We start from the raw sequence: 13,964 nt of genomic DNA, 5'->3' as shown, positions 1-13,964 counted from the left end.
TTTTGTGAAAGTCTGACAAAGTCTCTCATCTTGCAGAAGGAACCACATTTTAACTGCCGCTTAGAGGTCTAGTTGTTTTTCTTTGATATGTAGGCAAGAATATTTTGCATGTGAAATTATGAAATTATTAATATTATTATTATTATTATTATTATTATTATCCATCCATCCATCCATCTGCAACCGCTTATCCCGTTAGGGGTCGCGGGGGGGCTGGAGCCGATCCCAGCCGACATTGGGCGAAGGCAGGGTACACCCTGGACAGGTCGCCAGTCCATCGCAGGGCTGACACATAGAGACAGACAACCAACCATTCACGCTCACATTCAGCCTACGGGCAATTTTAGAGTCCACAATTAACCTAACCTGCATGTCTTTGGACTGTGGGAGGAAACCAGAGTACCCGGAGAAAACCCACGCTCACACGGGGAGAACATGCAAACTCCACACAGAAGGGTCCCAAGCCGGATTCGAACCTGCAACCCTCTAGCTGTGAGGCACCAGTGCTAACCACTGCACCACCGTGCAGCCCCCTATTATTATTATTATTATTATTATTATTATTATTATTATTATTATTATTATTATTATTATTATTATTATATAATATTAATAATAATAATAATTACAGTAGTATTATTACTATTATTATTATGTTTTAGTCATATAATTTATTTATTTTTGTAATTACTATTGTTTTACTTTTATTTTATATATTTTATTTATTTATTGTGTTGTATTTTTAATTATTTTTATTTTATGTATTCATATATTTCATTTATTTTATTGTGTTGTATCTTTAATTATTTTTATTTTATTTATTTATATATTTTATTTATTTTATTGTGTTGTATCTTTAATTATTTTTATTTTATTTATTTATATATTTTATTTATTTTATTGTGTTGTATCTTTAATTATTTTTATTTTATTTATTTATATATTTTATTTATTTTATTGTGTTGTATTTTTAATTATTTTTATTTTATTTATTTAACTATTTATTTAACTATTTATTTTAAAAACAAATGTATTGTATTTTTTTTTATTTAATTTATTTGTTTTTCTTATGTCTTTTGACATTACATGTGTTTATATGGAAGAGAAGCATGGTGAGACCATGCTTTGTGATCTTTTAAAACGATGCTTCACAATAAAAACATATGAAACAACAAATCAGTGCAAAAAAATGTGGCTTTTATGTTAAATCTTTTTTGTTCTTCATGTGTGCAGCTGCGTTACAAAGAGACCTTTGAGCGCTCTAAGGGCCACTACCACACAGTTAAGGACGCTCTGGACATCACCTACCACCGCAGGGTCACTGATGACATCAGCGAGGTCAGATAATGAAACTGATTATATGTTGTGAATGTCTTTGCACACTTTTATTAAGATAATTATAACAAAAAAATAAGATCATTTTATATTTGAGCTCTGTTTTTTTCTGTATCTCTCAGGTTAAATACAGGGAGAAGTACATCAACTCTCTCGGGACGTGGAAGTCCATCCCCGACCGTCCCGAGTTCTTCTTTAGCAGAATTGCCGGCGATAACATCAGCACCGTGAGTCACGAACCCTACGTTAAATATATTACAGTAGACAGAAGGGCGTATGGTATCATTGATATTTGAATTAAATCCTCTTTTTATGTCCCTCTTTAGGTGAAGTACAAGGAGGACCTGGAGTGGCTGAAGGGTATCGGCTGCTTTGTGTGGGACACACCTGAGCTGGTGCAGGCTGAGAAGAACAAGACGCTGTACAGTGAGGTGACGGATCTATGGAGTTCACAAAATGTTTATTTCATACTACAGAAAATACCAAATTCATGTTACAAGTATGTTTTTTATTGTACTATATAAAGGGATCTTTAGTGGAGCGTTCTATTTCTCTGCATGTTCCTAATAGCAGTTTCATTTCTTGATAACAGAGACTGTACAAATCCTCCTTTGAGAAGAACAGAGGAAACTTCAAGTACACCGCCGACACGCCGTTCTTCCAGGCCGCCAAGTACGCCTCCACCCTCATCAACGAGGTGAGTCCCTCCATTCTTTAACACAAAACATTTACATTTATGTTTATAGCAAAACATATTGTTTTAATTACTTTGTCAAAAGGACACTTTAATCACATTTCTCTGTCTCTGTGCATCTCTGTTGGACTCTCAGCTCGGAGGTAAAAGAGTGTGAATTCGTAGTATTATTATTATTGACTATAATGTTTATGACCTGGTCTTTTTATGATAATACCAAGTGTATAAAATGTGTTCTTCATATCATCTTGTTTCAGTGGTGGAGGAAGTACTCAGATCCTTTACATACTGTAGATAGATGTACTTTATTGATACCTAAATGATTGTGTTACAGCAGTAGGAAGAATAAATACACAGTAAATATATATATCAACACATACTGTATCTATAGAATACACAATACAAAGAATATATTAGATTACGCTATAAATATACCAAACTACTACAATTAACATATAGAACATAAACATAGGATACTATATACATTAGCAAAGTGTGCAAATGTGTCTTTTTTTAAATAAAATTAAATGAGGTACAGTGAGAGTATAACTTACTTCTCCTTAAATAGAAATAAAAATACTGCATTACAAGTAAAAGTCCTAAATTCAAAAATGTGAAAAAATGTCCGAAAAAAAAGATCTTAAAAAATGTCCGGAAAAAAAAGTCTGGAAAAAAAAGATCTGAAAAAAAAGATCTGAAAAAAGATCTGAAAAAAAAGATCTTAAAAAATGTCCGAAAAAAAAAGTCTGGAAAAAAAAGATCTGAAAAAAAAGATCTGAAAAATTTCGGACAAAAAAAGATCTGAAAAAAAAGATCTGAAAAATGTCTGAAAAAAATGTCTGAAAAAATGTTCCGAAAAAAAGATCTAAAAAAATGTCTGAAGAAAAGATCTGAAAAAAAGATCTAAAAAAATGTCCGAAAAAAAAGATCTGAAAAATGTCGGACAAAAAATGTCCGAAAAAAAGCTCTGAAAAAAAGATCTAAAAAAATGTCCGAAAAAAAGATCTGAAAAATGTCGGACAAAAAAAGTCTGAAAAAAAGATCTGAAAAATGTCCGAAAAAAAAGATCTAAAAAAATGTCCGAAAAGAAAAAATCTGAAAAATGTCGGACAAAAAAAGTCTGAAAAAAAGATCTAAAAAAATGTCCGAAAAGAAAAAATCTGAAAAATGTCCGAAAAAAAAGATCTGAAAAAAAAGCTCTGAAAAATGTCGGACAAAAAAAGTCTGAAAAAAAGATCTGAAAAATGTCCGAAAAAAAAGATCTAAAAAAATGGCCGAAAAAAAAGATCTGAAAAATGTCGGACAAAAAAAGACTGAAAAAAAAGATCTGGAAAATTTCGGACAAAAAAAGATCTGAAAAAAAAGATCTGAAAAATGTCTGAAAAAAATGTCTGAAAAAATGTTCCGAAAAAAAGATCTAAAAAAATGTCTGAAGAAAAGATCTGAAAAAAAGATCTAAAAAAATGTCCGAAAAAAAAGATCTGAAAAATGTCGGACAAAAAATGTCCGAAAAAAAGCTCTGAAAAAAAGATCTAAAAAAATGTCCGAAAAAAAGATCTGAAAAATGTCGGACAAAAAAAGTCTGAAAAAAAGATCTGAAAAATGTCCGAAAAAAAAGATCTAAAAAAATGTCCGAAAAGAAAAAATCTGAAAAATGTCGGACAAAAAAAGTCTGAAAAAAAGATCTAAAAAAATGTCCGAAAAGAAAAAATCTGAAAAATGTCCGAAAAAAAAGATCTGAAAAAAAAGCTCTGAAAAATGTCGGACAAAAAAAGTCTGAAAAAAAGATCTGAAAAATGTCCGAAAAAAAAGATCTAAAAAAATGGCCGAAAAAAAAGATCTGAAAAATGTCGGACAAAAAAAGACTGAAAAAAAAGATCTGGAAAATGTTGGACAAAAAAAGTCTGAAAAAATTGAAAAGTGCAGAACTATTATCATAAAAAAAATGTACACATGATGTAAAACCATAAAGAAGTAGGAATAAAAATGTAAATAATTAGGATCAGCAACCGACTAGTAAGAGTGAATAAGACATGCAGATTAAAACCAAAATAAAAAAATAAAACCTTTTTTTTTATTAACTTTTTTGTTTATTTAATTTATTATTATAATAATAATAACAATAATTATAATTATAATAATAATAATTATAATATTTTTTATTTTTTATTTTATTCTATTATTTTTTTTATTTTATTTCAATTTTGAATGCTGATGTTGTTTTCTCTAGTGTACCTATTGTGTTTGTTTCTAAGCTCAACTACTTAACAATTGGTTTATAAACTATTGTAATTACAAACTGTAAATTGTATATATGAAAACAACCTCGAAAAAAAGGGGGAAAAAATAAATAAAATAAAAACAAGTCAAATAATTGTTAAAACAACTGTTGACAAATAAAAAAAATAATAAGACGCATGAGTATATACTATGTGTAAATAAAATAATAATTAAGACCGTCAACTAGAGCACTGACAGGTGCAGCTAAAAGGTTTTCAGTTTAGTTTTAAAGGACGATAGCGTCGCACATCTAACGTGACTGAGTAGCGGCTTGGACAGTAGCACTGCATCTTATTATAAAAACATCAAAAGTACAATATTTACCTCTGAAATGTAGTGGAGTAGAAGTATAAAGTAGCAGACAAATGGAAAGTATGTCGTACTTAAATGTACTTTACAGTTAAAAAAGATTACTTCCAAATTTGGACATTACTCAGGATATAAAGTAAATTTAGACAAAGGCGATGAATATAGAAAACACGATGTTGCAGCAGTCTATAATAATTAGATTGGTGGACGTCGCTTCCTTTGTCCTTACTAGGATGCACAGAGAGCATCCAGATGAATGTACTGCCCAGGTTGCTCCACCCAAATGTACTTTACTCCACCACTGACTTGTTTTTAACCGTCCTTTTGTCCACCTGGAAAAGTCGTGCGTTGTTTTGTGGACGTTTGTCTTTAACCACTTTCTGACGTTCTGAGCAGAGAGCCTACAGAGCTACTTATGAGAAAACCAAGGATAAGTTCACCATCACTACAGATGATCCTACATACATGCTGGCCAAGGAGAACAGGAAGAATAGCCAGGTAAACGCACCCCCCACGGCCGGCCGGCCTGCCTCCTGGATGCCGGACCTCTCGCACTGGTGCATGAGGTCGTCGACAGACCTGCCGCTGGTCGACGCCACCAACGCCGCCGCATGATAGCTCTTTCAACCTTTCTTTCTCTTTTTCTTTTAGGTCGTTGTAAACAATGCCACTCAAATAGCAGCTGGATTATCTGAGTGAGCAGGACGCTCCTTCATTTGTGCCATCAGAGAGATGGTTTAATCACTCAGTATCAGACTCAGGTTTATTTCACCAAGTATAGACACACAGGGAATTTATGCAGCTCTCTCAATGTTCTTACACAGAATAGAAATAACAGAATAGAAGAATACGATAATGATTAAAGCTGCAAGCAGCGATGAACGGGCCCTCGCACATCCACGCAGATTTGACAAAGTACGCTGAAGTTACAACAACTTCCTGTTTCATGGCGAAAGGCACCTTTCTGCCGTCACTCCATGTCACCAATGTTGCATGAAAACGCAAACGTTTGATAAACTTTTGATCTCAAAGTTGTTCAGATGGTCTGAAACCAAATTTGAAGTTAATCAAATGAATTCTCTCGGAGGAGTTCGTTAAAGTACGCGGCCTGTAAAACGCGTTGGGTTTTGGGTATACCTCCAAGAGGCTTTTTTGTGCGTCTCGACGTGTTATATCTGCCTGCCAAATTTCATACATGTAGGTGAAACCTGAAGGAGGGACTCAGCGAGCCATTTTGCAACACCAAAGCCCAAAAATATAAAATGTTCCACCGTGTGTAATGTAAATAAATAAATACAATTCATTTTAATAATAATAATGATTCCTACAGTTTCAATAGGACAGAGGTCAGCAACCTGCGTCTCTTCGGCTCCTCTCCAGTGGCTCCCTGTGGAGTTTTAAAAATGGAAATGTTTTTTTGTTTACATTTTTATTTATCATTGTTGTAGGTCTATGGTACGACGGTACGACGGAGTATTAGGACCACATTGAGGAGAAAAAATAAATCTGAGATTTAGAGAATAAAGTTGTAATATTATAAAGTAGTAATTTTTACGTGTTATTTTCTTTTTTCCTGTAAAATTATGACTTTATTCTCGTTATATTATGACTTTTTTCTTGTAAAATGGCTCTTTTTTTTAAAGAGTTAAGGTTGCTGACCCCTGTATAAGCCCAATAGGTCCTTCGCCGCCCGACATTGTCGGTGCTCTGGCCGTAGAAATAGAAATAAAATGTCTATATACAAGTCAAGCGTTCTTGACGTTGTAAACAATACAAATAGTGCAAAGAAATAGACACTGGGTGGATATACGTGGACTGGATGTGGTTAAAAACAGAAAAAAAAGTACAAGAGAGAGCGCATCACCGAGGCTGCCACTCATTTACCCATGATGCTAATTACATTCATTATCACGCTGATGAAGATGCAGATTTTCTGTCACTCTGAAGGCACAGATGAGGACAAACAGCTCCTTCGTCACACTTGGATCTCCGGAGCTCTTCTCCAGTCCTCCCAGTGTTACTGCTGTTTTTCATGTGTCCTCAACTATGGCATGCTGTCTGTGTGTGTGTGTGGACAGGCGAGGTATAAATCCAGAGCAAAGGATCTGCTAAAGAGCGGTTGCAATGTGCTACACCGTCCCGACATCCTCACAGCCCTTTACCAGTCCACCATGAGCAGTAAGGTAAACAGTGAACCGTGGTAACGAGCAGAACATGAGGACGAGATGTTAATAACTCATCCTGTAGACCCTCCTTTAAACCACTTTAACTCCTGAAGACATGTTCCACCCTTATCCTTCATGCTCTAATCCCTCCATCCCCTGTTCATTACCCTACATGTCTAATGGATTATAAACCTTTAACTCTAGGGCTGTACCAAATGTTGTATTTTTTTCTAACATTTGACACTTCTATTGAGGTTTTTGAATGAAGCTTCGAATGATTGTCGTCATATTTTTTGTATCAATAAATACATAAATACAAAATAAATTAAAAAAACAGATGAAAAAGGACATTTGACATAAAAAATATCTAATTAAATGTGACTTTAAAAATAAATATAAAAGAGAAGAAATAGAAATAGCAGATAATACCTCCTAAAGTATATTGTCCTGGGACTCATAGAAATATATTCTATGTTTTACGTAGCACTAGGCATAAGTTGCTTCCACCCTGAAGGGTTTCAACAGACTGTGTTTTATCTCTAATGTTAAATTTGTCGTCATATTTTAGGACGTCATCACCACAGGTGCAGTTTGCGTTGGTTCAGGAGGCTCACTGAGCCCTCTAGTGGCCTGGAGGGATATAACACAGAACTAATAATATCGTTTTTTTGTTTACATTTTTATTTATCATTGTTGTAGGTCTATGGTACGACGGTACGACGGAGTATTAGGGCCACATTGAGGAGAAAAATAAATCTGAGATTTAGAGAATAAAGTCCTAATATTATAAAGTAGTAATTTTACGTGTTATTTTCTTTTTTTCTCGTAAAGTTATGACTTTATTCTCGTTATATTACGACTTTTTTCTCGTAAATGTATGACTTTATGTTCGTAATATTACGACTTTATTCTCGTAATATTACGACTTTTTTCTCGTAAAGTTATGACTTTATTCTCGTAATATTCTGACTTATTATTAATGATGAATAATATCGACCTTATTGACAGAATAAACAACAAGATAAGAAGATAGATTAGTGGTCTTATAATATATTATACAATAACATTGGACGCTCTCGTTCCACGCTGAATGCGTCAAAATGTTTTGCACATTTCCAGAACACCTGTGCCAATTTCTAAATTGCATTTAATTCCCACACGTTTTTTGTTACCCTACTAGAGTAAAATGCCAAAGAGATATTTTCACTGTGTTCTCTTGAGTAAAGCTCGTCTTTATTGAAGCCTCAGATTCAGTGAGCGATAGCGTAAGACGGACTGCGACGTGGACACTGCTGACTTTCATGACTGAATGTTGGTAACACGTGTCCTCGTCTTCCTTTTCATTTCCTCTACGTCTCTGCACGTTTCATAAAGCATGTTTTTATAAACTCATGCATGGCACCACTTCACTCATACTGTATTATTTTAACTGTTTCTGACTTTGCTCTTCTACTGTTAGAGAACTATCCAAGAAAAACAAGAAGAGTAAATGAAAAACATTAAAGAATCTAATTGTTTTTACACCTTAGCTTTATTGTGTAATAATGATTTAATGATTTAAAGTCAAATGATCTTCATGTAAATTGACTCAGAGGACATCATTTGAAATGTGACTTCACACACTATCTACTACATACTCAACATGTGTCCTATCGTTCAACATACCTTAGTGTGAATAAACAGTAGTATGGATCTTTTGACGCACTGAGCTGTAATTTACGTCGTCACTTCTTGAGAGCCTCCTTGCCGGTTAGAGACGTGTAACCATGGTAACCTGTGCCAAACCTCATGTGACCAAAACAACATCAAAGTCTGCATTAATTTAAAATATATATTAACGCCTAGCAAAGTGAAATCTTATACTATAGTGTATTATTGACGTTACAGAGCTGTTCCATCAACGTCTGTTATGAACGTTGTCGTCACTACCTCATTGCATTGTGGGATATTTATGCCGTCATAGTGTCCAGTGTTAAATACTGTAATATTTCAACAGAAATAGTATGCAATTCGCGTACTATTGGTTTCATTCTAAGGTTTCAGACGTATTAAAATATCTCAAGTACAGTTTTAGCGTACTAAATAGCATGTTAGTATGGAATTTGTGTGCATAGTTTCATTTTTTGTTTCAGATCTCATTCATCCCTTTTTCTTGGATAGTTCTTGTCTTTATTTAGCTGCATAAATTAGAAACAAGTTGTCAGAATACACATGAATAAAAGCGCATGATTACTTATGATGAGTGTTACTAACTTTCTTGTGTTCGTCGTCCTCCATCAGTGGAAGTACAGGGAGCAGTATGAGAAAGCCAAAGACAAGTTCACCTCAGTTCTGGAGACGCCGGAGTACGAGGCCCACAGACGCAGCAAGAAAATCGGCGATGTGAGTTTTTTAATTTCGTTTTTTGTCCAGTGAGTTAAATGGATTCGGTGTCTTTCGAATTTCTGCTGACTCTGTGATGATAATTATTCTTCAGATCATCTACAAGATGGAGCACAACAAGACCAAGGCTAAGGGATACACTTTGCCTTACGACACTCCACATGGGCAGCACATGAAGAGGGTCAAGGACATCACCAGCAATGTGAGTCCCACTCAGACTGGCTGCACTATTATATACTACAGAGGCAAAGGAAGCCAACATATGAAATACATGTTTCATCTTGCAGCTGAAGTACAGAGAAGTGTATGAGAAGAGCAAAGCCCAGATCAACATGGACCCGGAGGCTCATTCGATCCGTGCTGCCAAGGAGGCCTACAAGAACATCAGCAACGTGAGAGTCTTTAGTGACGCCATCTGTTCATTATTTATTAGAGTTGAATACCTGAAAATATTGATTTAATATTTGTTTTTTAGCTTACCTACAGGAAGAAGTATGAAGCCACCAAGAACAAGTGGATCTGGACCTCAGACAGACCCGACTTTGTCACCGCTGCCAAGAACTCCCTGCAGCAGAGTGATGTGAGTTGGTGCTTCTTATTTAAATGTGTGATTTTAACAACATCCAACAGTGATGTTGTAAGAGCAATAACAAAATCAGCACTTGTCACCTCAAAAACAAAGACAAAAAAGACCACCAGGCACCTGCAACTTATTCAGAATTTTTTCAGACTTTTTTTTCGGATATTTTTCCAATCTTTTGTTTTAGACTTTTTTGTCCGACGTTTTCAGATCTTTTGTTTCGGAATTCTTTCAAACTTTTTTTTCAGACTTTTTTTCCAGATCTTTTTTTTCCAGACTTTTTTTTCGGAAAATGTTTAAATCTTTTGTTTCGGACATTTTTCAAACTTTTTTTTCAGACATTTTTTCAGATCTTTTTTTTCGGACATTTTTCAGATCTTTTGTTTCAGACTTTCGGACATTTTTTCAGAGAGGGTATAATAAAAAATTTTTTTCATATTTATTCTCATCATTATCGACCCATCATCTATCTTCTATCTTCGTTCTCAGTGTTTTGGTTAATTTTGTAAAAAGAGTTTAATGAAATCTTAAAGTTACTGTGAGGAACCATGCAGGTTCACCTGAAAAAGGAAGGGAGGCAAGGGAAAACCAGAACCAGGACTGAGCGGGGGCAGACTGTCAGACTGTCAGACCCTGCTGCAGTAAAATGAGAGTTTTTTTAAAGGGACTCTGATGCTCGGAAACACTTTGTCCACGAGGACCGCCAAAATCAACACAAAATGAAAGTTCCTCGTATTAACTTTAAGTAAAGAGGTCAAAATGAAACACCAAAGTATATGTTATTATATTTCGTATTACCTCATTAATTCAAGTGTTAATTGTAAAAAGTAATATCATGCCACAGAATTGATTTTAAAGGCTTATTACTTATCTATAAATCTCTTCATGGAGTTGAATACAGCATGTGACTGACATTCTCCAACAATATAACCCTGAGAGACCTCTCAGATCACTGGGGAGTGGACTGTTAGTGGTGCCCAGGGCAAAATCTAAAAAAGGAAGCGGCTTTTAGTCATTAAAATAAATAATTATGCAGCACAGCACTGGAATTAACTGCCTGCTGGTCTTAGGAATACCCCCCAACCATTGCAGTTTTTAAATCAATACTGAAAACCTTATCTAACTAAATGTTTTCAAAACATGTAATTATTATTATCATTGTATTATTATTATTATTATTATTATTATTATTATTATTATTATTATTAGTATCATTGTATTATTATTATTATTATTATTATTATTATTATTATTATTATTATTATCATTGTATTATTATTATTATTATTATTATCATTATTATTATTTAATACAAGCATTTATTATTTTTTCCTTTATTTATATTATTTTATCGTATTTTGTATTTATTTATTTATATATTTGAAATTATTTTGTATTTGTTTTTAATTCTTTTACCTTTTTTAATTTTATTTATATATAGATCCATATCTTTTGTTTTGCTCATTTGAAACTCTATTGTCTTAACTCTGTATTATGTTGTTTTAACATCTTGAACCTGCCTCTGTGTATGAAAACTTAATGCTTTATAAATAAAACTACTTTATTTATTATTATTTGTTTTATTATTATTATTTGTACTACTTTGCTTTGTTCTAATTGTGCTCCCGTTGTTTCACCCGCAGGTTGAGTACAAGTACGACAAAGAGATGATGAAGGGCTGCGTTATGTCCGTAGTTGATGATAAGTTGACCCTGCTGGCGATGAAAAATAACATAATGGCCAGCGAGGTAAGTTTCTTTATTACCTTCTCTATGATTAAATGAAAAGTTACTGCAGGGCAAAGAGCTTCATAATTGGATGTTTAACATGTTGTAAACTAATATTTTTTGCTGCTCTCCAGGTGAAGTACAAAGAGAAGTATGAGAAGGAAAAGGGCCACTACGTGCCCGTCAGTGACACTCCTCAAATCCTGCATGCCCAGGCCGTGCGCACTCTGGTGTCAGAGGTGAGTTTCATTCAGTAAAGAGTCAACATTACTTATGTTAAGAATAAGATATATTACTCTAAACAGCTGTGACTTTAACTGTACATGTTTTTATACATTTCCATCCTCAGAGCAAATACAAGGCGGCCAGTAAGAGGGACATGCAGTCGGGCTCGTTCACCACCCTGCCCGAGACGCGTGACACCGCACACAGCAAGGAGTGCAACAAGCTCGTCAGCGGGGTACAACCGTCTCACCTTTATTCTACCAAAAAAGAACTCATAATCCTGAACTATTTTTGTGTGCAAGGCTGCAACTTGACTTTCCTTTTCCTTCTTTTACAGAAATTGTACAAAGCGAAGTTTGAGAAGGAAAAGGGCAAGTCGATATATAACCACATGATTACTCCACCTGATGTTCAGCACGCCATGGGAGTGGCCAAGAATCAGAGCAACGTGAGTCATCTCCTAATCATAAAACAACATTTTATTTATAGCATACAATCTCCACATTGGTGCATACTAGTGTTCTGCTTTTCTGCCCCTCAGGTTGCCTACAAGAAGGACGCCAAAGCCAACCTCCACTACACTTCTGTAGTCGACCGTCCCGACATTAAGAAGGCTACCCAGGCTGCCAAGCTCATCAGTGAGGTAATCAGCAAGTAGATGCATAAAACCTGCAGGATAAAGACTAAAACCTGCAGAAATATGCAGAATCTCAGTGTGCACAAGCCTGATTATCACTCCCACAGTTAACCATGAATACATGTAGACTCATTTAAGAAATATTGCAAAGGTACGGCCGCTCCTATCCCAACAAGATGCCAAAAAACTCAAGTAGATTAGATTACTGTTATTACCTCATTGACAAACTAAAGGTATTTTATTTTTTTACAAGGCTCTTAATGGTTTGGGATCAGCCTATATTACTAACTGTTTATCGTTTTATAATCATTCACGGCCTCTTAAATCCTCTGCTGCCGTTTATTTTAAATACAAACTATCACACAAATAAGAAAATCGACAGCTCAGTCTTTAATGCACCAAAACCAAGACTATAAGAGACATTTCATAAACAGCAATTAAAAACGTATTTATTCAGCGTTGCCTTAAACTAGTTTCATACTTATCTTTTTGATTTCTTGGTTTTTATCGTTGCAGTATTTTTCACGTTTTAATCGTCTGTTTTTATTTATTCTTTTTATTTTCTTTGCTTCTTCTTTATGAAAGGTGCTGTATAAATAATGTTTATTATTATTATTATTATTATTTTGAATCCGATATTTGTTTACAAATATAAAACACAAATAAAAGCCTAATAAAGCCCCATTTTTTTTTTAAGAAAATGATTGAAAAGTTGTTGTTCCATCAACACTGTTGAAAAATGACCTCATACTGTGCACCAACAAACAACAATGATGACTAAAGCTGCCTTCACATGACATGCTCTTTACTCACTGCGAGGTACTGCAGGGCGCAGAGCATTGCAGACGATGCAGCGGGTAAAATATGTCACCAAAAAGAACAACAACAACATTTACAGCTGTTCTCATGAAATAATAATAATAATAATAAATTAAATTTATGTAGCACACTTTAAAAACAAGGGCAATCACAGACAACTTTGAGATAATTTACACAAGAAACATATGATTAAAAGCGTCAAAATAAGACGGATAAAATTATAGACAAAAAACTTCCTGACATAAATTAAAAGCAGCTAAAAATACTATGAAATCATAGTGATTATAAAACCTTAGGGGAAAGCTGAGAGGAACAGGTGAGTTTTAAGATTAGATTTAAAAAAGTGAGTCTGAGGCCCCACAGACGTGGCCCCAGCGACAAGAAAGCACGATCCTCCACGGTTGCCAGCTTAGTCCGTGACACGGTGACCTGAGTGTCCGGGTTGAGGACTGAGGAGTGAGGAGCTCCTGTAGGTAGGTGTGACCGGTACAGTTAACTGATTCATTGGATGCGCTTTGAAAGGTCAGCGGCAGCCGAGGTCAAAAGTGAAATCATTTTAACTGTGAGCACAGCGCCCGGTGGCAGAGAGCGGTTTTACCGCTGGTCATAGACAGTCAGGACCACCGCTTTAGTTTGTATATGTTCCACTAATTCTTGTTTCGGTCTTGTCTCCATCAGATCGGCTACCGTGAGAAGGCCCGTGAGGAGGCCAGCCGTGGAGGTTCTCTGATCCACCGCCCGGACATCCGTCTGGCCACCGAGGTGTCCAAGCTGAACAGCCAGGTACACCAAACCTAATCAACCATCTGTC

At 35.0% G+C, this 13,964-nt stretch overlaps 1 protein-coding gene across 1 annotated transcript in view; it reads left to right on the top strand.

Annotated features, from left to right (window-relative positions):
* The window catches only part of neb (nebulin), a 106,347-nt gene that overhangs the window by 64,348 nt on the left and 28,035 nt on the right, over nucleotides 1–13,964 (top strand). The window contains exons 103-117 of the mRNA XM_074657902.1: nucleotides 1,234–1,338; nucleotides 1,458–1,562; nucleotides 1,662–1,766; nucleotides 1,928–2,032; nucleotides 5,015–5,116; nucleotides 9,064–9,165; nucleotides 9,260–9,367; nucleotides 9,453–9,557; nucleotides 9,641–9,745; nucleotides 11,389–11,493; nucleotides 11,607–11,711; nucleotides 11,822–11,932; nucleotides 12,035–12,145; nucleotides 12,239–12,340; nucleotides 13,832–13,936. Of these exons, the coding sequence (XP_074514003.1) occupies nucleotides 1,234–1,338; nucleotides 1,458–1,562; nucleotides 1,662–1,766; nucleotides 1,928–2,032; nucleotides 5,015–5,116; nucleotides 9,064–9,165; nucleotides 9,260–9,367; nucleotides 9,453–9,557; nucleotides 9,641–9,745; nucleotides 11,389–11,493; nucleotides 11,607–11,711; nucleotides 11,822–11,932; nucleotides 12,035–12,145; nucleotides 12,239–12,340; nucleotides 13,832–13,936 (1,581 nt within the window). The remainder of the gene's footprint in view (nucleotides 1–1,233; nucleotides 1,339–1,457; nucleotides 1,563–1,661; nucleotides 1,767–1,927; nucleotides 2,033–5,014; nucleotides 5,117–9,063; nucleotides 9,166–9,259; nucleotides 9,368–9,452; nucleotides 9,558–9,640; nucleotides 9,746–11,388; nucleotides 11,494–11,606; nucleotides 11,712–11,821; nucleotides 11,933–12,034; nucleotides 12,146–12,238; nucleotides 12,341–13,831; nucleotides 13,937–13,964) is intronic.

Source organism: Sebastes fasciatus, chromosome 14, assembly GCF_043250625.1.
Source record: "Sebastes fasciatus isolate fSebFas1 chromosome 14, fSebFas1.pri, whole genome shotgun sequence".
Taxonomy (NCBI): domain Eukaryota; kingdom Metazoa; phylum Chordata; class Actinopteri; order Perciformes; family Sebastidae; genus Sebastes; species Sebastes fasciatus.
This window is presented reverse-complemented; position numbering and strand designations above follow the sequence as displayed.